At 39.5% G+C, this 26,331-nt stretch overlaps 1 protein-coding gene across 1 annotated transcript; it reads left to right on the top strand.

The window, feature by feature from the left end:
- Positions 1–524: 524 nt before the first annotated feature.
- On the top strand, positions 525–25,745 carry RANBP3L (RAN binding protein 3 like; the record flags this gene model as incomplete). Its single annotated transcript, XM_080638264.1, is given in 17 exon segments — positions 525–599; positions 864–900; positions 1,724–1,801; positions 2,877–2,951; positions 4,385–4,459; positions 5,083–5,207; positions 5,616–5,719; positions 11,280–11,364; positions 12,415–12,514; positions 12,967–13,097; positions 14,124–14,244; positions 14,845–14,987; positions 15,719–15,905; positions 25,618–25,662; positions 25,665–25,702; positions 25,704–25,721; positions 25,725–25,745. Coding segments are annotated over 17 exon segments (1,458 nt in total).
- Between the last annotated feature and the right edge of the window lie 586 nt (positions 25,746–26,331).

The raw sequence follows: 26,331 nt of genomic DNA, 5'->3' as shown, positions 1-26,331 counted from the left end.
AAATGCAAAAGTATTCCTGAAGACAGAATTTGTTCTGTAGAACTTGATATGTTAATATATCATACTAACACATTTTAACTGACATGACGCATTCACCTACCTGAAGCCTAAAGAATGGGAAGTATGAACGCATCTTAGAGGCTGAGTGGAACACATTTCCTTGCTTTCCTTTTGGGATAATATTGCATTTCATATCCTTGCACTTTTCTAAGAACTAAAGCTGCAGGTCACCCCTATTCTTAGAAGATAGCAGACATTGTTTGTAAAGGTTAAAAGTATTTTTTTTTTCTTTTTAACTTAAAGTAGTGTAAAAAAAATGAGGCCAGATCCTGTGGCATCTAGTTAGGCAAAAATCACACTGGGATTTGAAGGCTGCAGCTTTTCTTGTATTTATGGACTGTGCTGTACATCGCTGCAAGTTTATATTTTCATCCTTTGTAACAAGAGGATAAAGTCCTGTTTGTTATTGCTCAGCACTTAGAGAACTGTGGTTGAGAAATGCTATTACAGAATTGCTAACAAGAATGATCTCTTTTCCAGAGAGATTGGTGCTTGCCCAGCCAACATTTGTTTTTGAAAGGAAGGACCGTCCTTTGAAGGTAAAAAACCTTTTTTTTTCATAATTGATAAAAAATGCTGAGAAATGAGTATTCTATAGACAATGATCCTAGCAGTAATAAAAGATTTTAGCCTAGGTTAGGACTTGTAATAAATGGTTTCAGAATGGAGTAAGGAGGAGTCGAAATTAGAAACAAGACTGCTTTTAATGCATATACACTGGATTGATATACTTTGTGTCCTGTTCTAGAAAATGGCTGTTCTGTTCTCCTTGACCTTTCCACACTTATTTTTGTTTTTTCCAGCGGCCTGCAGAAGACCCAGTTTGCAAAGCTGAAAATGGTAATAACCACCTTATTGAAACAGTATAGTATACTGGGTTATTCATAGGTCTGACTGTTGCTGGTGACATAAGTGTTTGGACCTTTGCTTTGTATGAGCAAGGACAAATGCCTGTTAGTAGATGAAGACTATGTGGGTTCTAGAGCCATCTACTATGTCCCAATATACATGGTTAGATATAAGGAGGAAGTTCTTTACTGTGAGGGTGATGAGGCACTGGAATGGGTTGTCTAAGGAAGTTGTGAATGCTTCATCCCTGGCAATGTTCCAGGCCAGCTTGGACAGAGTCTTGAGTGACATGGTTTAGCATGTGGTGTCCGTGCCCATGGCGGGGGGGCTGGAATTAGATGATCTTTCCAACCCTAACTATTCTATGATTCTGTGGTTCTACGTCCCTGTCTTACCTCAAGAATTCTTCCATTTTAACCTTTATAATTATAAGAAAGCCAAACTCCAGAAGCCCTGAAAAGTGGCCAGGTATATTAATCAGCTGTATGAGCTTCTAGCTGCCCTTTTCTATTTGCTTAGGCTACATTATAATGTAACTTCTCATTCTTATGTCTTCTGAGCCTATGGGCTACGAACTGATTCTCAGTGCTTGATTTAGGTTCCCTGAACTTAGGAAAACAGACAAGCCCCTGGGGCTTTGTACCTGGTGTTGACAGATTCCAAAGCCTTCTTGCTCTTAGATACTGCCTTAAAGCTGTTCCTATAAGTCATTCCTAGAATTTAGTGTGTTCAGGTTTTAATTCCATATCATAACATTATTCTGAAATCTCCTGCCAATCTGTCCCTGCAGAACATTATATTTACTTTTCTCTAGATTTCATTAGTTGTTCCAGAAAACGCGCAAGATCATCATCTTTTACTCACCAGAAGTCTGACGCTCAGTTTAACATAGGTATGATGTTTAGCTTCAGTCATGTTCTAATTATTATAGTTTGTGTTCTCGTCTGGTAAAGAAGATAAGTAATTTTCCTGTCTAAGAAACATTTCTGCACTATAGGAATACCACAAGTCATGGAAACTTAAAACACCGATACTAATTTCCTGGTAATTTCAAATAAATTCCCTTTTAAATGAAAATATATTAATTTTCTATGCTTGCATAGTATTACATAAAGTATTGAAAAAAACTGTATATTTTATATTGTTTCCTTGGATTGCTAACACAGTCAAGGGAGGAGAAGGGCTGGAAGAAATGAGATTTCCTGGTTTGTGGGAGAGATCAGTGTTCCCTAGGCAACCCCTGAAAATGTGAAGCAGTTTCCAGAAGGGCCCCTCCTTCCATCCAGCCAACAGCTGACCTGGAAGGCCTTTTAAGAACTGTGTATTACTTCCATGTGAAATGCACACAAGTCATTGAGGCTACTGAGCAGAAGGACTCATTTTTTATTTACAGTGTTTATTTAACATATGGATGGAACCAGAAAGTTACTTCTGGATTTAAGCATTAATATGTGTACACTGTGTTTTGTTTTATCTAGTCCTGGGACGCATCTGATTGTAGGTACAAAAATTTAAGATAAGCTAAGTTTGATTTACTCTGAAAATTATACCAAGATCATAAATAAAATATAGCAGATATGGTAGAAATTTTAGGGTATGCCTATACCAGAAAATAAAACAGTGTGCAGGAGGAAGTACGAGTGTTTGACCTCTTGGTTGTCCACACTGCTTAACTGATAGCTCACTTCCTGGTTCTGTTTCCAGCCTCTCCAACTGGTGGTCTCCAACTGTTAGAGGGTGGACTAGCCATGAGCACAGTGCCTGGGCCAGGCTGTGCCGCTTGGCCTCAGGGACCTCTCCAATTCAGCAGTATGCACATAACCTAACAGTCTACTTCAGAAAGCTGGTAGCTAGCAGTAATTATTTATTCTACTGCCAATGATAGCATAACATCAAATTGGCTAACCTTACAATTAATGTATTTTTTTCTCCAAACAAATGATAATTTCTGTCTCTCACCCTTTCAGATCCAACTTGCACTCAGAAAAGAGGGAGATCGTGTTCCTTCACCATAGTTCCTACCTTCCCTCCCTCCCAGCCAGGTAATTAAAAATAAAAAAAAGTAAGAAAATAAAAAACCTAACTAACTAACTAAATAAAACAGGTAAAATAATGAGCTGTACAGAAATGCTTTTTCTGCAGGACAGAGCTGCAATTTCAGTGATGTCCAGTGATAGGACAAGGGGTAATGGGTGTAAACTGGAGCATAAGAGGTTTCCTGTGAACATCAGGAAAAACTTCTTTACTGTGAGAGTGACAGAGCACTGGAACAGGTTGCCCAGGGGGGTTGTGGGGTCTCCTACGTTGGAGATATTCAAGGCCTGGCTGGACAAGTTCCTGTGTGATGTACTCTAGGTTACCCTGCTCTTGCAGGGGGGTTGGACTAGATGATCTTTTGAGATCCCTTCCAACCCTTGGGATTCTGTGATTCTGTGATTTTACTAGGCTGGTATTTTGACAGGAGAAAGAAATGCAAGTGTCACAAAAGGGACTGGCAGTTCAATAGAAGAAATGTTTTTTGCATTTGATGTTAAGGAATCTTGCAGTGTTAGGGAGGAATCTTTGAATAATTTGCAAATATGCATTTATAGAGTATACAAATTCAAGTACAAATTATACTTGAAAAAACCAGGATGGAGTTGAAGTAATTACGTGAGTTAGTTTGCTTGCAATTTAATAGTGACGGTTCCTATAGGAATATAATTTTCTGTCCTAGGAGCCTGTCTTCTACCTAGCCAGTAACCCTGGGAGTATTCTCCCACTTAACATGAACAGGAACAATGAAGTGCTCTTGAATACTTGTCTCTTCCCAGAGACAGGTGCTTGACGGGCACTGACATAAAGGATTTCTAAATAATCTTAAGGGGACACAACATTGTTACAGGAACAAACCATAATCTTTCTGCAATGAAAAAGTAGTAATTGTGTGTGGAGTATTAGTTCTGTTGTTTTACAGGACATGGTACATGATTACCATCACTTTCTGGCTGGTGTTTGGTATCTGTATTAAAACAGTGAAAGCACCAGTAGTGCATTGCCATCATTATAGGAAATTATGAAAGCCTTTTTACCAGAACAGGGGTGTGCACATATTTATTCCCATGTTCTTAAGCCTCATTTACACACCTAAAAAACGGCTAAGATTGGTCCAGATAGGATTGCCATTTCAATGGAGTTTGCAAACCAGCAACATCTGGTTTTCAAAGCTGAAGAAGGATTTTATGAGTTTAAAACATCCATTAGTATCCAAAAGATTTCTGTCTCTGACATAGCCAGAAAAATCCATGGTACTTTTGGTGCTGAAGTCTACCCACCTGTAAAATGAAGACAGTAACAGTTATCTCAGACATTGTGTTTAGATGGATGGAATATTGCTCAGGTACTACCAAAATAGGGAGGGGTTTTACAGAAACATGAAGTATTTATAGAAGTTTATTGTTACTTTTTATTAAAGTTTAAATTCCTTGTTCCGTAGTAAAGAAGAATAACATATTCATGACCTCCGCTCTTCTTCAAAGAAATACTGATCTGATGAGCAGTACAAAACAAGGTAACCATCATTGCAGTATTTTTTCACTGTAGTTCCACAAAGACATTCTTAACAGATGATATAAAAAAACATAAAAATGACACCGTTTCTCTCTATGGGGTTCACAAGTTATTTGTTTGACAACATAGATACCCTGTAAGCTCTGTTATGAGCTTCTCCTCTGACTAGTTAATTCCTGAGTAGACTGATCATAACTTTGAATAATGAAATTCCGGATTTCTAGCTGAGTAACTGCACTCCAGGAGAAGGCAATAAAGAACCCTCTTGGCATCTGCAGGTGCAGGGCTAAATTTGAAATATCAGAAGACAGATCTAACACAGAGCAGTAAATATAAATGTAAAGAAATATTTAAATAAATAAAGTACAACTTATAAGTAAGTATATTTATGTATATAACAAAATACCTTTTATTCTGATAGGATAAAGGGGTTGCTGCCACTTCAGAGTTGCATATTTTAGATGGGATTACAATTTTACAATTTTTCAGAATGTGTAGCAAGTAGACAACAATAAATGTTTAAATATGCTTTGATTCTTTTAGTTAAAGAGGCAAAACACATAGGTATGAAGTAAGTGTGATAAAACCTCTTTGTTTAAATATTTTGTCTTTGTGTTTTGCAAGGATCCTTGTCACAAAGTCAGTTGCGGAATGTCGTTAAACCTGCCATTTTACAACCCCCACAAGCCCTGACCTGTCCTGGAAGTCCGGCAGTATCTCTTGTGACTGAGAAAGAAGCACTTGTTCAGGTAAAAAGGAAAAGTAATTATTCCACTGCATGATTTTCAAGAAAGTTCCTGTATCAATTGCAGTGGAATTACTGGATCACTGACATAGTGTGAAGTGTTAAACTCATTCTCACTGTGTTTGAAAAATTTCTCTTCTCTGTGGGCTGTCTCAGCTTTCAGATATCAGCGTTCTGTTTTGGCCAGTCAGCTTTGAGGTTCTTTTGGATTTTGTTTATTTAGAACATAGTATTTTAGCATTTTGATTAAGGGTACTGGCTTAGTACACAGCTGGAGGCAGCTCTGCCAACTACCACATATATATACATACAAACATCACATATACTTCAGTAACTCTGGACTTCTAGCAGATACGTTTATAGCAGAAAATAAACTTGGTCTAATTAATTCATGTAGTTTTATTATTCCTAGGTATCTGAAGACAGCTCTTACTCTTCAGCTGAGAATTCAGTAAGTTCCAAAATAGCAGCAGGATCATCTATTACTGTGAACCTTTCTAGCTCTACAACAACACCGTAAGCTTCCATTTATTATATTTCTACACCATTTCGTCACTTGGTCTATGGCATGCCTTTCTGTCCAACATGGTACTAAGCCCATGCTATCTACACCCACACAGTGCTCACTGGTGCTTGCGTGTGGTGCCAGGATTTGTAGGTGCTGACATGAGCTCCATATGCCGTTAAGAAATGGACTCTGCCAGGAGTTAATCTCTGTCGGGTATTTTGTTCCTCACTAGCAACCCCGAGGCCAGAAACTATTTTGGTTTGCCATCTCATGCAGCTTTGGCAGTTCAAAATTTGTTACGGTTTTGAATGTTACAGTCATCTTTGTGTCCTTTTGGAGAACTCCCTTCTGACTGCATAGCTACTGCATCTCATAAACAGATGCAGAGAGACTCAGGAATTAGCACAATATATTGGACATATTAGGAGATAGGAGATTAGGACATAGGAGACGTGAAGAAAATCACATAGGACTGATTTGGAAGACAAGGTGAATGCTACACCTGATGCTCTGCTTGTGCCCACACCAGACTGGCATGAACAGTTTAGCTAGAGTGATTGTGGTAGGGTGCAGTCTTTGTGCAGACATGGGTTCACCAGCATGGACTTCAGAATTTCTGCATGAGGAAGCTGACTTCCTTGGACTTGCCTCTGTATATGACTGAAAGAGCTCATACTAGTGCAAAAGTGGGCTATTACCTCTCTCTGGAGACCTGCTTAGGAGAATGTTAGGTCTGTGGTTAGCCAGCTTAGTGTCGGCAGGTTATTATGTGGGTATTAATACTGCTTGCTGATAGTTGACGAGGGTTATTTGCCTGGAAATTGTGAGCGTCAGGAATACACCTCATACATCAGTTGTGATAAGGGAATGACATTCAAAATTGCTAGGGCCACGTATAATTGCTAGGGCCACACAGTTGCCATTCTCCCAAGAGAACGCATTAACTGCAGAGGAGTCTACTTCAGCCTTCTTCATCTATGGCCCACCTTCTGCACCCACCATTTGGGATTCACAGTGCTGGGGTTCTGAGGAGGTAAGGGATTTTTACATTCACAATTTGGATTCTTCAGAATATTAGAGGGCAGCTGCTCACTGTGATTTCAGAAGAGCCAGCCTGTCCTTTTCTATCACAACTAATGCTGCAATGATGCCTTGTGAGAATAATATGGAGCCACAAACATGCTGAATTTTTAGCTGATTCAGAATGATGGCAATGCACATTGAAAAGGTGAGGGAAGATAGTACTGACCTCAAAATCAATTGGTATCAACACTCCAAGTCTATTTACCTTCTCTCACCTGTATAATATCTAAGAAAAAATAGCTGAGAGGCTTTTTCCTGTGGAGTAGATGGACAGAGAAGTGCAATTCGGTGTTCTGGTGTCAAGTTACAAGACTTAAAAGTGCTTATGGTATTTGTTCTTTAAAAAAGAAATTGCTAATCTGGAATTGTGGTAAATGTGGCTTTATTTGAGAGGCTGAAATCTAATTTAAATACAACCAGGTGCTTATGGCTCTGTTGGGATTGTAGGGGGGTCTTCTTCTACAGATCAGATTCTTCTGATCTGTACTACGTGCCTGAGGCTTTAAAATACTTCAGTAAAATCTTTTTGGCATAGATGTTTTCTTACAGATAACCTGACAGCAAGTATTCATACACACAACTTTACTAAACTCCATGTACATGCTAAGTAGTATTGAACATTGCAGCCAGACCTGCTTATTGCTAAGAAAAGAACTTTTCGGTGTGTTTTTAATTATTAATCAAGGTGTAACTATTGATGTTTATTTACAAAATAAAATGCAGAGAGACTCAACAGCAAGATTTACTGCTGCATGCAAAAGTCTCTCTTACTTTCCTTCCTCTTCCACCTCTTCTTCTCTATGAGATACAGTTCTATAGAGAGATGAATGGAAGTGGTTTGTTACCCGTCTGCAGTTGCTGCAGCTGTTTTTGTCCCAGGAAACCACCAGTAGTTCCATTTCCTGAACAGACTGTAGTAAACTGAAAATGAGAAATTTGCTCTTCTTGAGTCTGATTAAAAGCAAGGAGTTTGTGTTGTGACAGAAATGTAATACTGTGAAAATGTAGGCTTCTGGTCATGTATTCAGCTTTGCACAAGGATTTGCTTGGAAAACTGCAAGGGTTCAAGGCCAGCATAGGGCCTAGGAGCTACTCAGACCCTTCTGGACACTGAGAAGGACAGTACCTGGCTCCCTTTCCTTAGAACCTTTCCAGTATCTTACACACATTTCTCCTACTCCCGTTCTTCCTTGTTAGTGGTCATTCCTTGAATTCAGTGCCTCTGTTTTTCATCTCCATGGCAATGTCATCCCTCGCACATTTTGTTCTTACCCTGCAGCAACACAAGGGTATTGAGGTTTCAATAACATTCTAAGGCTGGCACTTCCAGTTAGCTCTCTTAAAAGAAAGATCCTGCACTGATTACTTTTTTCTTACATTTCTGAAAATAGTAAATCCGTTTCCCACATTATTCATTTCAAACAAGGCTCTAGCTCCTGTTTTTTATCTCTTCTGGAGTGCTGTCCTTACTGAGTTGCTACTGGAGTGGCCTAGATGTAGCAGATGAAATTTTAGGATGGAAAACAATCACAATTCTGTGAATTTTAGTGGAGAGTTTTCTTAAGGAATAAGAAACTTATTAGTTTAAACACACATTCCCTGTCCATAGCCCCAGACATGTATGGAAGTCTTCAAAGAGATGGGTTCTCTGATTTCTCTTTCTTATTTGCTCTTAGTTTTAGCAACACATCAAGCATGAGAATGTTAAGGAATTTCCTTACATGTAAAATGGAGATAGCTTATACTTGGAAAATCCTTCATCCTATATGAAGAGGTGTAGCTGTGAACACAGAAACTAAGTTTTAGAGGCAATCATCAAAGTTCTGGCCACAAACCCAGCTTATTACTAGGAGTATCCTCTGCATGACATACATGCCGGTAAGCCGTCCAAAGGGTGATAAATGATCTGGAAGAGCAGATAAGTGGTGCTGAATTATCCAGTTTGTGACAAAACATCGGATCATCTTCTTGCCAAGTCATCCTTCTGGAAACAAAAATAGACAAGAACTTGGGTGGTTTTGCCTTTGACAGCAAGAGATGCTTTAATTAAGCCCTACAGAAAGTATGAAAAACCTCTAAGCCTTTTGTTAAAGAAAAAACCAAACCAGCAGCAGGAACAACTTGCAGACAGAGAAGTTTACATTCTAGTGATTTTTATGAAAAATGAGTCCTGTTAATTTAAGTGGCTGTGTAATTAGCAGGTCAGATCACAACTGTACTTAGAACATTCTTGAATATAACCCACAATTAATACACTTTTTACTAGTTGTGACTGCCACTATTTAAAAACTCATTCACCTTCTCTTAAAATCTCCTGAGAAGTAAGAGGCTAACTGAGAGTAATTAAACTCAGGGTGGCAATGCAAAAAAATACTTAATGCTTTTTATCCAGGACAGAAGTGAAGCAGGACAAGTGTTGTTTTAATGTAGGTTTTGCCAAAACCAGTCACACTCCAGATCCTAAATGTGAAGTGATTTATCTAGTGTGTGGAATTTTCTCCCCAAACCATATCCCAAAACTTTGTTGGCCAGTACCAAAGGATTGCAAGTATTTAGTTTTCTTCACTTCTCAGTTTAAGGGTATCTATGGAACAGGTGATTGAAAAGTGGAAGGAAGGTGTTTCTTTTCTGTTTCAGTTATACTTCATCATAAATCATCTGCTATCATGCCTTCACATTTTTGCAGTAGTTAAGTGAATTGAAATTGTGTGCATTAGAATACACTGCCTGGCTGCCTTTCCAAGATGTTAGGTGGATGACCAAGGATGACCTGTAGCTCTGGGAAGTACAGTCCTCTGAAGGGTACCAGAGCTGCATCAACATAAAGGGATAACTATTAATAACTCATTAAAATTTCTGGAGTAAGACACTTCCCTGAGGAGGAGGAAGAGGTGTCATGTTGTTTGCTTCTTTTTCTTTGCTTTTAAGGAACATCCTCAATAATCTTCATGAAATACAGTGTGATACTCTATGTTCCTTTTTCTGAAATGTTATATGGAGAATATTCTCAGATTTTAGAATCATAGAATCATAGAGTAGTTAGGGTTGGAAAGAACCTTAAGATCATCTAGTTCCAACCCCCCTGCCATGGCCAGGGACACCTCCCACTAAACTGTGCCACTCAAGGCTCTGTCCAACCTGGCCTTGAACCCAGGATGCCTCACCACCCTAACAGTAAAGAACTTCTTTCTTATATCCAATCTAAACTTCCCCTGGTGAAGTTTTAACCTGTTACCCCTTGTCCTATCACTACAATCCCTAGTGACGAGTCCCTCTCCAGCATCCTTGTAGGCCCCCTTCAGATACTGGAAGGCTGCTCTGAGGTCTCCACGCAGTCTTCCCTTCTCCAGGCTGAAAAGCCCCAACTTTCTCAGCCTATCTTCATACAGGAGGTGCTCCAGTCCTCCGATCATCCCTGGACTTGTTCCAACAGTTCCATGTCCTTTTTATGTTGAGGACACCAGAACTGCACACAATACTCCAAGTGAGGTCTCACAAGAGCAGAGTAGAGGGGCAGGATCACCTCCTTTGACCTGCTGGTCACGCTCCTCTTGATGCAGCCCAGGATACGGTTGGCTTTCTGGGCTGCACGTGCACACTGAAGCTGGCTCATGTTAATTTTCTCATTGACCAACACCCCCAAGTCCTTCTCCGCAGGGCTGCTCTGAATCTCTTCTCTGCCCAACCTGTAGCTGTGCCTGGGATTGCTCTGACCCAGGTATAGACCTTGCACTTGTCATGGTTAAAATTCATAAGGTTGGCATCAGCCCACCTCACAAGCATGTCAAGGTCCCTCTGGATGGCATTCCTTCCCTCCAGCCTATCAGCTGAACCACACAGCTTGGTGTCATCGGCAAACTTGCTGAGGGCGCACTCAATCCCACTGTCCATGTCACCGACAAAGATGTTGAACAAGACCGGTCCCAACACCGATCCCTGAGGGACACCACTCGTTACTGTTTCCAGCTGGACATCGAGCCGTTGACCACAACTCTTTGCATGCGGCCATCCAGCCAGTTCTGTATCCACGGAGTGGTCCACCCATCAAATTGATGTCTCTCCTATTTAGAGACAAGGATGTCGTGTGGGACAGTGTCGAACGCTTTACACAAGTCCAGGTAGATGATGTCAACTGCTCTACCCCCGTCTGTCAGTTCCGTAGCCCCATCATAGAAAGCTGCCAAATTGGTCAGGCAGTATTTCCCCTTAGTGAAGCCATGCTGGCTGTCACCAAGCACCTTGTTGTTTTTCATGTGCCTTAGCATGCCTTCCAGGAGAATCTGCTCCAAGATTTTGCCAGCCGCAGAGGTGAGACTGACTGGTCTGAAGAATTTCTTGAAGAATTAAGTTTCTAATTATTTAAGTCATCATTTTTTGTTTGTCTTTAATGCAAGGTCTGCTAAGGCAAATGCATGAATTTATTTATACATTTTACAAATTTTTAAACACTTCTATATCACATTCTTATGTTACTTTTTTCCACAGAAGTCAGTTGTTTGAAGACAGAAATGTACAAAACATCAGCAATTCTGATTTTGTGTTTGGAGAAAACATGGTTGAGAGAGTTTTGGTAAGATCTGTAATTGCTGGCAGATGTCTTATCTTAGAAGGTTAATGTATTTATAATTATTTTCAGATAGTGATTCTTTTTAGCTCCTTATGTTCTTCTAGAGGTGTGAGTAATTATGAGTCAAATTACTGTTGAGGAGAAAATCTCCAAATATTTGCTGTAGGAGGGTTAGGCGTCCATATCTTCCCCATCCAAGATAAGTACTCTAATTTCTAACTCATACCAGTATGCGCTTTTTCTCTTTTGCTCATTTCTTGGTCTGAAAAAGGTTTTTTTTTGTATTCCACGTAAAGTGAGACAGCTGCAAGATACAAGAATGTGGTCCCCATCACTCTAATGGTTTTCATCATAACCATTAAGAGATGGGAGAAATAAGTATGCTGGATAGTGTCCATGTTGAACTGAATTGTGCATGCTGTGAGACAGCTTAACGGATCAAGTCCTGAAGAACTTGGACAAAAAGGTGGTTGACAAGCTGAGGTGGACTGCACCACTCAAAATGGATCTGAAATTCATTTTCTAGCAGAAGTAGAATGAAAACAGTATGCATATCTGCCAGTGGAAAAGCTTGGCCACCACAGGTCTGGGTTATGATTTGTGACCAGGATTTAGCTACAAGGTAGGTGTTGAGCCACTGAGCATTGTAGGGAACCAGAAGCACTTATTTAGACATGCCTAAGAAATTTTATGTGCAAAAACTGAAGGTCATAGAAATTTTTAATTCCCCTGCTTTTAAGTTTGTATGTTTAAACTATTCTTTTAGGGCTTAAGTGGTTAAACCAGAAATTATCTGGTACATAAACATCTAAATCCTTCAGTGGATTTAAATCCTAATCCAGGATCCGTACAAAGAGGCCATTCTTCTTAGTGGAAAAATTACATACTCATGATAATAAAATTACTCTCAGTGGAGACTGAAATTGTATTATCTGGGTCAGTTTTTACTCTGAAGATACTACAATTGCTGAATGATTCAGTGTTCTGTTTGATATGAAGTAACATTGCCATTTTATTTAAATGGGAATTCTTATTTCCCCTGGGTTTTTTTAGAGTCCTGAGAAGCATCCCAAGGTGTATAACAAAGCCAGTTCATACAAAGGGGAAATAACATCCACGCACATAGAACCTTGTCACATCAGTCCACAAACAAGTAAGCAAACAAGTACAGTTAGCTTTATTATTATGTTTCACTGCATTTTAGAGGATATAAAATTAGTACTGGTAAATAATTTTAATCTACTCTCAAGTTGCCAGGTCAATAGCACGCTTGCAGTTTGTGCCAAAACCTGTGTTCAGAAAGCAGCTACAGTTTGGTTTATGACATTTGAACTGGACTAACTTCAGAATGAATCATCTAAGTTACTCAGGAAAGGTTAGGGTTTTACAGATTGTTATACTATTTATTACAGATTGTTATTGTTTATTATTTGAAAATGCAGTGAACTTTGTGAATGCCTTTCGGACAGCATTTTTAACTACGATTTTAAGCCGCTTGTATTTTGTGACTGCTCAGGTAGATAAATTACTTCGACATGACTGAAGTCACAGGCCATCCCATGTGCTAGCCTTATTGTCGTGGATTTCCCTTTTATTTCCCTACAGAAACATCTCTGTTGAAGAATGCAACGCTAATTGAATCAGCAGCTGCTTGTATTTCCAAGCCAGTGGGGAAAATTCTGTTAGGTAAAGTTGAAGTTATAACTGGAGAAGAAGCAGAACACAATGTATTACAGGTGTGTATTTCATAAAGACTAAACGGTGAGCAGTTCTGTTGTTGAAAAGAACATTGAGATCCATTACAGATTGCAGTAAGCTGAAAATAACTTCAGTTTATATTTTGAATTTTCACTTTTTTAAGATATGCTTCTGCTAACCAGTTATTCTGTAAGTTGATATTTTCTTTATCATATCTGTTCATTTTGTAGTCCTTTTCAATAAGTGACTGCTTCAGGATTTCATTCTGCACTTGCATTTTATAAGCAACTATACAGCAGTAACTAAACCAACAAAATTGAAAATAATTTGGCTAAAGACTTTTTTATGACAAGCAATGTTCTGTCAGAGTATCCTGGTTAAAGCATGACACAAAGTAATTAGTTTTATAGTTCATCTAAAATATTAAGTTATTCTTCTGGCCCAGCAAGACACACCTTACTACTCTTCACCTTAAAAATGTAATGTTCTTAGGAAATAGCAGTGACATGATTTTAAAAATCTTAACATTGAACATTACATTATTTTATCATAGAATCATAGAATGGTTTGGGTTGGGAGGGACCTTAAGATCATCTCGTTCCAACTCCCCTGCCATGGGCAGGGAAATTTTATCATTGATTAAATCTTCTGTCTTGTCAGAACATCGAAGTTTTAGTCTCTTTCTAATAGTACTCTCTTAGTAGTGGTACTGGTATCCTGGTCTGTATAATGTTTCTAATAGGTGGGGGAATAAGATTGTAGAACAGTTGCAACAAATTCAGCTGTGTTAGTGGGTATCACAGACGAAGAGTTAAGATAGATGAAATAATTGAAAAAGTAAAGTGGGATTCATGCTGAATGTTTTCCATGACTAGCAGAATGTTTAGCACAGATCTGGGAGCCATTTCATTTTAAGTAATCGTGGTGATCTGTCTATATTTCTGTCTTTGTATACATGCATATGAACGTGTCAAAAGCTGTATCAAAAGGTTTAAAAACATAAAGTTTTAGAACCAATAAAATTAACATTGGCTGGCAATTTTCATCATGTATTTCTTTTTCAGATCAACTGCAAGCTTTTTAAATTTAATAAGCTTTCTTTAACTTGGACTGAAAGAGGCAGAGGCTCCCTGAGGCTTAATGACACTTCTAGCAATAAACATGGAATGCTGCAGTCAAGGCTAAGTAAGAATTAAATACCAAAATTACACATACACACAAAATACTAAATAACTTGTACTGTTGCTGGCCAGAATAAGTTTATTTCAGAATATTAACACTGGGTAGCTAGCTTTATTTAAGTCAAGCTGCTGAGAATCTTTTTAACATTGCCTGATAGAAGTTAGCTGTGTTACGGACTGAGGCACTGGGGATTTTTCACTCAGTTTATACACTCATGCTTACATATGTTGTTAGCTTCTATGTATTTTTACTGCAGTGTATCATTAGCTCAGTCACCAGCCTGACAGTTTGCTCTTTGTTGATTCTGCTTTTGCAGGAGCACTGTTTCAAATCACTTCTGGAATGTTGTTTTTACTGTGCTGTCATTTTTTTGTACTTTATTGCACAGTTTCAGCAGATTATTTGCTTTGTATGAATTGAAAGAAGCTAATGTCTTTGGGTATTTAAAAATAATTAAAAAAAAAAATCACCATGTCAGGTTTTAGACCAAATTAAAAATACTTATTTATGAAAATACTAGTTGTATACAAGTGCTAGAGAAAACTGCTGCAGTAAAAATGGAGATGGCTCCAATGACTTATCGTATAAACCTTTTTATTTTAGTTATGCGAAATCAAGGCAATTTGAAACTTATTCTCAACACCCGACTCTGGGAACAAATGGTTATAAAAAGAGCAAACAGAAAGAGCCTGTGCTTCACTGCAACAGCCCAAGAGGACCATTCTATTCAAGTATTTCTAATTCAGGTAAGCAAGAGATAAAAATGCCACACAAATTCACATTTCTTCTAGAATTCTGAAGACTTATCTGAGGCTTTGGTTTTAGCAAATGGCCTTCTGTGCTCTGTTGTACTGTGCTTAGCTTAGCTGTTACATAGCTTTTATTATGAAATGACCTATCCCTTGGTATTTAAAAAAAAATAGAAGGTGTGAAGATGGGATATGGCTTTAGGACAGACATTTCCAGACTGTGGTTCACATACCACTAATGGAATGGATATCATCCCAGGCATATGCAGCACCGAGTTCTCAATACCTGACTTGATGATGCTCATCTGCTCAACAATAGCAGCAGAATTCATGATATCTTTAAATTTTATAATCACAAATATTTTTCTTTGCAGTTAGGTTTTAAAATTCTTATTTATTCTGTAAAACAAAGTGCAAGTTTATTCTTACTTCTAGAAACATACTCAAGAAATGGAGCCATTCTTCAGGGGACATAATTTCCGAGCTTGCTTCTTGTAACTATAGAAAAAATAATCAACAGCTATATATTGTAAACCACAACCACTTAAAGTTGACATTATTTGTATTTCATTTTATTTTCTTAAGTGTGAATCTTAAATGGATTGTTTTGATTTAAAAAGACAAAATACAGGTCTTTCATTACTTTAGAAAATTTCTCAGTCAGCTTCTCTGTGAAAAAATGAGATTTTTCTTATTGGCTTGGACTGTGTGCATTTTGTGTTCTGTAGGCAAGCTCAAAAGACATTGGATACCTGTATGCAGCAATTCATCACCGCCTTGTGGCACTGCGAAGCTTTGCTGAGCAAGAGCCAGATGCTTATCAGATAGACACAGAGTCAGAAACTGCCTTTCAGCCATTTAGCAGTGATGATGAAGATGATGAAAAAATAACTCAAGTGAGCAGCAGTGGATCTGGTAAGCAGAACTTTTCCCAGGAACACTGTAATCCTTTCAGGATATTTTCTTGTGAGCAATGAAAATTGGTTTGGTTTGGGTTTTTTTCATGCTGAATGTAACTTTCATCTGTTACAGATATCCATTTTCAGGTAGAGGAGGGTAATTCCTTTTAGTATTTTGACCTACTACTGTTAAAATGCAAGGCTTTGCCAGATCAGTTATCCACACATCTTTACAGCAGTGCAATACTCTTGAGAAAAGGATGAGGGTTAAGAAATTTCAATATTGTCAAGCTTTAATTAAAGTATCCTAGAGGATTCTTCAATACATTTCAGTAGAAATTACTAGAGGTATTGAGATACTAGTTGTTCCTTGAGTAAGTGAAAGTTGAGACCCTTCACAACATCACTTAGGTTGTTACTAATGGCTTGAAGCATAACAAGTTTACTAAAGTATTTATTATTAAGGTCCTTTCCAACCCTAACTATTCTATGATTCTATGATTCTGTTATGCAACAGTTAACTTCATTTAAAACACAGATTCTTAATCAGCTGGAACAACTACCTCACTAGGAAATTTGCAGGTCAAGATTTTACACACCAGTTTTGTCAGCTTTCTTCAACATAATAAAAATGTAGGCTCCTCAAGTAGAAAATTGCAACTAAAACAAGATATAAGGGGCAAGCTGCTGACTTCATCCTTCTCTAGAAGCTGTTAATACAGCTCACAACAAGGCATGGGGCACATTTGCAGAAAGCAAGGCAGAAACAGCTGTCAGACTTAAAAGCTCTTCTATCTTAACAAAGGACATTTCTGGGGCAGATTGACTTGCTTGTGCCAAACTGCCACAGTGAATACAGGAGCTGCCTATTATACTTGATTTTGTAATAGAAGGACTACAGCAGGCATGTTTGAGTTGTTGCTCATAGCATTAGTTTCCCTGTGCAACTGAGAAACATACTGTCCTAGTATCATAAATCCTTCCTTTTAACAACTATTCAATGAGAATCAAGTCATGTACAAGTAATAGCTACAAGTAACTGTTTCCTTAAGTAAACAAGTGATTTCTTTTTCCTCCATAGGCAAGTAAGTTGCAGTTTACAGTGCTTGTTCTCATTATTAGTTGTTGTTTAGCTCCATTTCAGTAGCATCCACTGCTCTAAACAAAGCACAATGGTCTTATACAACATTTTCTCACAAATACCTTTTTCCTGTTTAGGAAATGAGAAAATTGCTAGTGCTGAGAACTCACTGGATTGCTCCCAGAAAATCAAACATTACCTTTGTAATTCCTAAATAGTGTCTGTTGACTTTACAAAGAGCTTCTGGTAACTTCAAAACTGAGTAGAGCTTGATACCTTTCCAGAACTAGTGATGATAAAAACTTCTTGGTTATTTTAGGGAGGCGAAAAAAAAAGGGGGGAAAGGTGATTTCAAAGCAGTGTAGGAGCACATATTTGCAAGTTAAAATATTTATTTTGGTTTGCAGAGACTCTGATACAAATATTCAGATGGCAGCGAGCAAACAGATTCTGAGATAGGAGTGTCAGGTGCTGTTTGATCTTGACCTTTTAGTTTGAGCATCTGTCCTTCATTTATGTCCATTACTGACAGCAGTTGTAACAATCTCTTTCAAGTGTGTTTTCGATGACTTCTAACATTTCCTGCTTATCTTAATCTTGTTGGTAATTCTCAGAGCCAGAAGGTTGTAAGTTTACATACATTTCAGTTACTCATATCCAACTCTCACCCGCAGACATTAACATCTTACACATGCTTGTCCCTGGAACTCCAATTTCCAAAACAGAAAGGAAAATAAAATGCAAGGTTTATTTACACAGGTTTTGAACAGGGTGAGGTCAATTTTAAATACCAGCACAGAAACATCCACTTGGATGCAAGAGATCAAATAGTGTTTCATTTTCATGCTTCCATTTTCATTGAAGGATGTGTGTGAATAAGTCCTCTTCTTTTTATCAATGTAACTCAGTATCAGAGATTACCTCTTCTTAAGACTACATAAATGCTAAGAAGTGTAAATTCTCCGTGGCTTACACTTGTTTCATTACAAGAAATACAAGATAGTATGTCTGCATTTTCTTTTATTCCATTCTGTTTTGTCTTAAAAAAAAACCCCAACAAACAAAACCTCTCTTTCTTTTGTTAATATCAGCAATTTCCTTCTTGTTAAACAGAAATAACACAGTCATAGAATCGTAGAATCAAAGAATAGTTAGGGTTGGAAAGGACCTTGAGATCATCTAGTTCCAACCCCCCTGCTATGGGCAGGGACACCTCACACTAAACCATGCCACCCAAGGCCTCATCCAGCCTGGCCTTGAACACTGCCAAGGATGGAGCACTCACAACCTCCCTGGGCAACCCATTCCAGTGCCTCACCACCCTCTCAGTAAAGAATTTCTTCCTTATATCCAATCTAAACTTCCCCTGTTTAAGTTTTAACCCATTACCCCTTGTCCTGTCACTACAGTCCCTAATGAAGAGTCTATCCCCAGCATCCCTATAGCCCCCCTTCAGATACTGGAAGACTGCTCTGAGGTCTCCACGCAGCCTTCTCTTCTCCAGGCTGAACAGCCCCAACTTTCTCAGCCTATCTTCATACAGGAGGTGCTCCATCCCCTGATAATCCTTGCGGCCCTCCTCTGGACTTGTTCCAACAGTTCCATGTCCTTTTTATTGGTGTTGAGGACACCAGAACTGTACACAATACTCCCAAGTGAGGTCTCACAAGAGGAGAGTAGAGAGGCAGGATCACCTCCTTCGACCTGCTGGTCACGCTCCTTTTAATGCAGTCCAGGTATAGCTGCCTTTCTGGGCTGTGAGCGCACACTGCCGGCTCATGTTCATTTTCTCATCAACTTCAATTTCTCATCATCATCTCCCCAAGTCCTTCTCTGCAGGGCTGCTCTGAATCTCTTCTCTGCCCAACCTGTAGCTGTGCCTGGGATTGCTCCTGCCTTGCACTTGGCATGGTTAAACTTCATAAGGTTGGCATCAGTCCACCATACAAGCATGTCAAGGTCCCTCTGGATGGCATTCATTCCCTCCAGCGTATCAACTGAACCACACAGCTTGGTGTCATCGGCAAATTTGCTGAGGGCACACTCAATCCCACTGTCCATGTCACCGACAAAGATGTTGAACAAGACCGGTCCCAACACCGATCCCTGAGGGACACCACTCGTTACTGGTTTCCAGCTGGACATGGAGCCATTCACCACAACTCTTTGCATGCGGCCATCCAGCCAGTTCTTTATCCACAGAGTGGTCCACCCATCAAATTGATGTCTCTCCAATTTAGAGACAAGGATGTCATGTGGGACAGTGTTAGACGCTTTGCACAACTCCAGGTAGATGACATCAGCTGCTCTGCCCCGTCCATCAGTTCCGTAGCCCCATCATAGAAGGCCACCAAATTGGTCAGGCAGGATTTCCCCTTAGTGAAGCCATGCTGGCTGTCACCAAGCACCTTGTTGTTTTTCATGTGCCTTAGCATGCCTTCCAGGAGAATCTGCTCCAAGATTTTGCGAAGTGCAGAGGTGAGACTGACTGGTCTGTAGTTCCCTGGGTCATCCATTTTCCCCTTCTTGAAAATGGGGGTTATATTCCCCTTTTTCCAGTTGTCGGGAACTTCACCTTGACTGCCATGATTTTTTAAATATGATGGACAGTGGCTTAGCAACTTCATTTGCCAGCTCCTTCACAACCCGCAGATGGATTTCATCAGGTCCCATGGAACGTTCAGGTTCTTAAGATGGTCTCGAACTAGGTCCTCTCCTACAGTGGGCCTAAGGTCTTCATTCTCACAGTCCCTGCATCTGCCTTCCAAGACCTGAGTGTTGTAGTCAGAGAATTTGCCAGTGAAGACTGAGGCAAAGAAGACATTAAGAACCCCAGCCTTCTCCAAATCCAGGGTAGCCAGTTCTCCCGATAGCTTCCAGAGAGGGCCCATGTTGTCCCTAGTCTGTCTTTTATTCGCAATGTACCTATAGAATCCCTTCCTGTTATCTTTCACATCCCTAGCCAAGTTTAATTCTAACTGGGCCTTATCTTTCCTTACCTGGTCCCTAGATTCCTGGATAACATCCCTGTATTCTTCCCAGGCCACCTCTCCTTGCTTCCACCCTTTATAAGCCTCTTTTTTGCTTTAAATTTTCCTGAGCAGCTCCTTATCCGTTCAAGGACGTCTCCTGGCCCTCTTGCTGCACTTTCTTCTAGTCAGGATGCAACACTCCTGAGCTTGTAGCAGGTGATCCTTGAATACCAGTCAACAGTTTTGGGCCGCCATGGGCTATATCCCATGGAACCTTCCTAAGCAGGTTCCTGAAGAGGCCAAATCTGCTCTCTTGAAGTCCAGGGCAGTGAGCTTGCTGCACGCTCTTCTCACTGTCCTGAGGATCTCAAACTCGACCATCTCATGATCGCTACAGCCAAGGCTGCCCTGAAGCATCACGTTTCCGATTGACCAGCCCTTCCCTGTTGGTCAGCACGACTTCAAGCATGGCACCTCTCCTTGTTGGCTCCTCTATTACTTGCAGAAGGAAGTTGTCTTCCACACAATCGAGGAACCTCCTGGATTGCTTGTGCCAGGCTGTACCGTTTCTCCAACAGATGTCAGGGTGGTTGAAATCCCCATGAGGACAAGGGCCTGTGAGCGTGAGGCTGTTCCTATCTGTCTATAGAGAGCTTCATCCACAGATTCCTCTTGATCAGGCGGTCTGTAACAGATCCCCACAGTAATGTCCCCTGTAGTTGTTCTTCCTCTGACCCTGACCCACAAACTCTCTGTTGACTGCTCACCTGTCCCCAGACAGAGTTCTGTACTCTCCAGCCTATCCCTAACTTAAATAGCAACTGGCCCTCCCTGTCTGCTTGGCTTGTCTTTTCTAAAGAGCCTGTAACCTTCCATTCCAACACTCCAGTCATAGGAGCCATCCCACCATGTTTCTGTGATGCCTATTATATCATATCCCCATAGATGTGCACGCATCTCTAATTCCTCGTTTGTTCCCCATACCACAGGCATTTGTATAGAGGCATCTGAGCCGATCTCCAAGTGAAGCCAGATCATTGGCTGGAGCGGCTGGAATATCTCTGCATTGCTCCAAGCATTTATTATAGGTGGTGGCAACTGACTGGGTGTGTTGGGATGGAATGATGCCCCCTTCCCCCAACACATCTAGTTTAAAGCTTTCTTGACCAGCCTGGCAAGCCTCCTACCAAAACCGCTGTTCCCCTTCGTTGTCAGCCCAGCTCCACCAGCCTCCAATAGACCTGGCCTCTCAAATCGAGTTCCTTAGATTATGCTGTGCATTTCATAGCAGTGTAACAGACATGAAAAATTAGGTAAGAATTGGCTTTAGTGCTAGAGGCTGAAGAAAAAAGCAAATATGGTAGACATAATAAGTGAAGCACTACAGACATTAAAGAGATTCTATATGTTTGCAAGACATTTTTGTAAGTTTCTTTACACAGAATTCTTCGCTACAGTGTCCACAGGATATTAGTCCTGTATACAGACAGTAATATAAATATAAACATATCAGGTAAAGATAGTTCTGCCATTTAACAAATTCGGTATAGATATTTATTCCCTTAAATTTTTAATTGAATTGCTTTATTTTGAAGTAGATTATTAATTTCACAAAATCCCTAGAGAATAAGTTGCTGTACCTGGTATTTTTATCAGATCATATTTCACCAGTTACAGCTTGGGTATTTTCACCCACAAATGGCTCTGTAAATCTGAGTGGAGAGCAATAGAACAGTTCATCTTCAAAGAGATTTTGAGAGTGGGTGGAATGCATAACTCTCTGTGAATTTGTCCTGGGTTCAGATGTAACAGTTATTTTTCTCCTTGTTAGTAGGAGGACATATTTATGTTTTCCCACTGACTACAAAGTGAGCTAAGGAGATTAATCTAGACTTGACAGCAAACTTCTACGATGACCAAAGTCAAACAAATCTCTTCTTCATCTTTTCATTGCTAATTCGTTTCCCTATTGTAACTATATTTGCCTCCAGTTATCTTTGTAGTGTCTAGCTGAAGACAGATCAGCAGAATTCTTTATTATGCATATGAAAATTTTTCTCACTAAATACTTTAACAAAAAAACCCAATGAAAAATGCTGATATGACAGCTTGTCAATGATGGGACCAAGAGTGCTCCTTTCTGAAGGAAATGCCACTGGCCTCAGCTGCATGACTCTCCCCTTTCATTTTTCTTTCCCTGGACTTGCAGACTTTACATTCTTTGCTGTGTGGTAGACCTGCTTCAACATACAGAACAACGAATTATACTTAGCCAGGCTTATAGAATAGCCAAGTAAAGAAGCATGGTCTTCTGGTAGGCAGTGAGCTGTACCCGACCCCTGTGTATGAAGAGGACTTAGCACCCTATGGGTCTGTGTCTGGGCATGTTCTGCAATGACTAACATGTCAGACTACTGCCACTACCTCCTCCTGCTTTGCTAATAGATCTGAACCACTGATTTGGGCTTTCCTATATGTTGGCAGGCCTGTGCCAGGTGTCTGTGCAGACGCAAGTTCTGACTCCTGTTTTTTTAAGCACCTTGACTACAAGCAGTTACAAATTCAGCACGTGGGAGTACTGAGTTGCAGTGCTAACAAGCGTAAGTTCCACATACAGTTATTGGGTATGAAGTTCTTTAATGCGAACGCTGTGTAGGGTGCCCATCTCTTTCCACTGGCACCACAAATAAAGTACCTATGTCAGCCTCAAAAAATCATCCTGACAGAACATGTATCTAGAGCCCTAACACCTAAGCTTGCCATTGGTAGCAGCTGATCAGAAGTCACTACTTAGACCCATAAGTGACTAAGATGTCTCTGAAAATGTTACTCCTTGCTTCTGACACTTCTGAGAGATCTTCTGTGTTTTGTTCATAGCCATAAGGAGATTCTGTCCTTGCTCCAAAGGAATGCATTTTATTTACATTTAGAGATAAGTCCACCATGGTGATCAGAAATAGTAGAAAGTCTTTGAAGTGCTGTAACCCTGTTAGCATTTAGAAAGAACTGTTGCTCCCTGAAAGACACAAGGCATCTCTGTCACAGGGGAGTACGAAATGCCAGTCATAGTAGAATAGCATGGGGCTGTAAGTAGTATGGTTCCCTTTCCTGATTTTGTAGAAATTTGTTCATTTTTATTCCTGAGAGGAAACAGAAGCTGGAAAAGTACGTGTGAGGGACAAGGATGACAGTGTCACCAGGCAAAGAAATGTTTTATGCATTATTCCTTAAACTGTACCTCATCAATGACTCTCTTAAATCCTCTCCTAACTTCAATCTGATTGAGGGATCTTCTCGTTTGATTGTGACATCCTCTGTTTCCTGGCACGGAATTTTCTTTTAGGAGCTATTAGGGTGAATTCAAAGATGCTGCAGTCTAGAATTTGTTAGGTCCCAAGAGGTGTCTCCATACGTAGCCATAGACCTACAGAGAAGACCAAACTGTGCCAAGACATATGGTGTGTCCCATATGGGGCCACCAAGAATTGCATGAATTTTGGAGACTACAGGTGTTGAGAACCAGACAGTGTATCACCGAAGTGCAACTTTTGTTTCATTGAGAGACCTCTTCTAGTCCACTGTACATGTACCTCCTGCGTTGGCCTTATTAGGACTCTCATCTGTTGGTGTATACCAAGATTTAACATGTTACAAGAGCTTTTTTTAAGTAAAAAACTTTAAAAGGTCTTACAGGACCTACTGTTCAGCAACACCACAGGAACTCCTGAAAAGCTGCTTTTTTTATTTTTATTTTTTTTTTTTTTTTTTTATGTTTCTTTTTACAGAATCATAGAATAGTTAGGGTTGGAAAGGACCTTAGGATCATCTAGTTCCAGTGTTAATTAAATTCTTCTCAACCATTAAGGATTCCACTTCATAATTCTAACACATACCTGATAGGGATTAAAACTGAGGAAAACTTAAGAATTTAATTCTTTGTTGGAGTCCAAGTTTCTGTATTCTTTCTACCAGATACCAGTAACTTCTACAGCAGAGAAGAACTCTTTGACTGGCTTTAAATGCTGCCATATCTGAAAAGACAGGGAAATCAAATCTAATATTCTGACAACTGCAAGGTCTTTCATTTCACCTGCTAGAGGCTTAAAACCTTTAGTAAGTATTTAGTGGTGGCCAGAAGGTAGCAGCAATTTTTAAACAGATATTGTGTTAATCTATTTTGTATCAGGTATTAGTCAGCTATATCTACTTTCTGCAGATGAGTCAAATCGTAGAGATTATGCACAAAGCCACCCCTGCATAATTTATCATGACCAATGAGTTGTTTGAAGATAGGTAGTATTTCTCACAGTTTACTGAGCATCTATTACCAAGTGTTCAGACAGTGTTCCCCTTATAAAGTGAGACTGTTTGCATCCCAGACACATTGTCTGACCTAGACATCTGAATCCTTAGTCTTTATGTGCTTGTCTTTATTGACATGGGGGGTCACAGGCTTCTTTCACTATTTGCATGCTCAAATATTTGTGAATAATCCTGTGTTATCTAGTTAGATATTTACCTAAACCAGGAACTGATCATATCCAAACTTTAACCTTCTGCTTCAACATTATGAAATTCCAGATTGTTTCAAAATGAGTAGGCTCAAATAAGCAATATTGTTTAAAACTCTTTTTCAGATAATACTAGATGGAACCACAGGCAATCAGTAGCCTGCTCATGACACCTACCAGAATTTACAACAGTATAGCTGACAACTCATCTTCCCAAAATGTCTAAACTGAATCACTGAGGACGGAATCAGGTCCTGGAGGAATGAAATCAGATGCATTTTGCTTATGACTTTTAATCAGAGATTAATTTTAGGGACAGCTTAAGTTTAATACATTGAGACAGAATTTGAGATGCACTTTTGGGGATACTAATCAATTGGCTTTGCACTGAGATGGGAATGACAGAATGGCTTCCAGTATTGAAAAAGTGTTACAAAGGCTTCAGATTTTAGAATTAAGTATATTTAGATGCATTATTAAACTAAGGAATTAAATAGAGAATAAAAGATTTATTCATCATATTGATGGATAAAACCATATAACCATAAACTAATAATACATGTGAAGAGATTTTCATCTTTATTTAAGAGATACAGTTTAAGAGCTTTAAACTGGGCTTCTCTGCAGACATTTATTAAAAACTGAGTGGTAATGTTCAGCATCCTGCCTGTAGTATATGAAGCAGAACTGTGAGTGGCAGTTTAGCATGGCCAAGGTCTATAGAAATCAGCTTTCATAAAACTAGGGATTTTTTTCAGTTTGTTTTGAAAGTATCTGGAGTTGTATACTGGTTGTCAGATTTTCTTACCGGGCAGAGAACCACGGTCTGCCTTTACAGCAGTAAACACCAAGAGAATTCACCACAAAGAACTGTAAGCCATGTCTAGGGGGGTGTATGAGCTTTAAAAACTATAAAAGTGTATCTGCGTGTGCTCATGAACACCTTTTCAGTTGCACTGAAAAGCAGTTGCACTGTTAATTGTCCATTTGATACACACAAATAAATGCATGCACAGGATAGCTGGATATCTCCATAAAAATTTTTCCTAAACATGTCAGACTACCTGAGATTACTTCTGCCTTAGCACTAGCTATCCCTAAACAGTGTCATTCCTTGAAATACATGAATGTTTTACATCCTGATGTGTGCAATAATCCAAACAGTGCCAAAGACCTGCTCACTCTGTAAAAGGGATTGCACAAATTACTGCCTAACCATTCTCATGAGGAATTAGGAAAATTAATTCTCTCTAATGCCACCTGTGAATTAAGACTTTCCAGATCATTCATAAGCCTGTGCACAGTACAGATGCACACACCATTTATGCTGTGTTGTCTATTCATTCTGTCAAAAGATAAAGAAAACACGTCTGTAATAATTCTGCTGCCATTCTCTGCTGTCTTGTGTGCTGTTGGTTACCAAATATTATTTGTCATCCTCAGAGCTCAGACAATGTTCTGAAATATCTGAAGGCCTATTAATTAAGGTAATTGTAACAATTTCTCATTCTTAAAAGCTGCATCACACCTGAAGAGTCAAATTACAATGTAGTTCTCTCATCTGAACATATGTATGAAGTTGGGAGACTAACAGCTTCTTCACAATTTCTCCATGCCCTGTCAAGATGAGTGTCCACATGAAGCTGAACTAGCATCTAAATTGCACTGAATCCTAAACAGCCTGCTGAAACTAGCACTTGTCTGACACTGATTTAGCATCTGGATGACAGTAAGGTGAAGTGGGACTGGAATTTTGCCTTTAGGAAAAGAGGAGTGCTTCACAACAGAGCATCTGTGTCAGACAGCAAAGCACTGGGATTCCCTTTGACTATTCAGTTTGCCGATAACAAAAATGTTCCTTCCATAACTAGCTGTACA

The sequence above is a fragment of the Psittacula echo genome, assembly GCF_963264785.1.
Source record: "Psittacula echo genome assembly, chromosome: Z".
Lineage (NCBI taxonomy): Eukaryota > Metazoa > Chordata > Aves > Psittaciformes > Psittacidae > Psittacula > Psittacula echo.
Note: the sequence above shows the minus strand (reverse complement) of the source record. Positions and strands in the feature narration are given on the sequence as shown.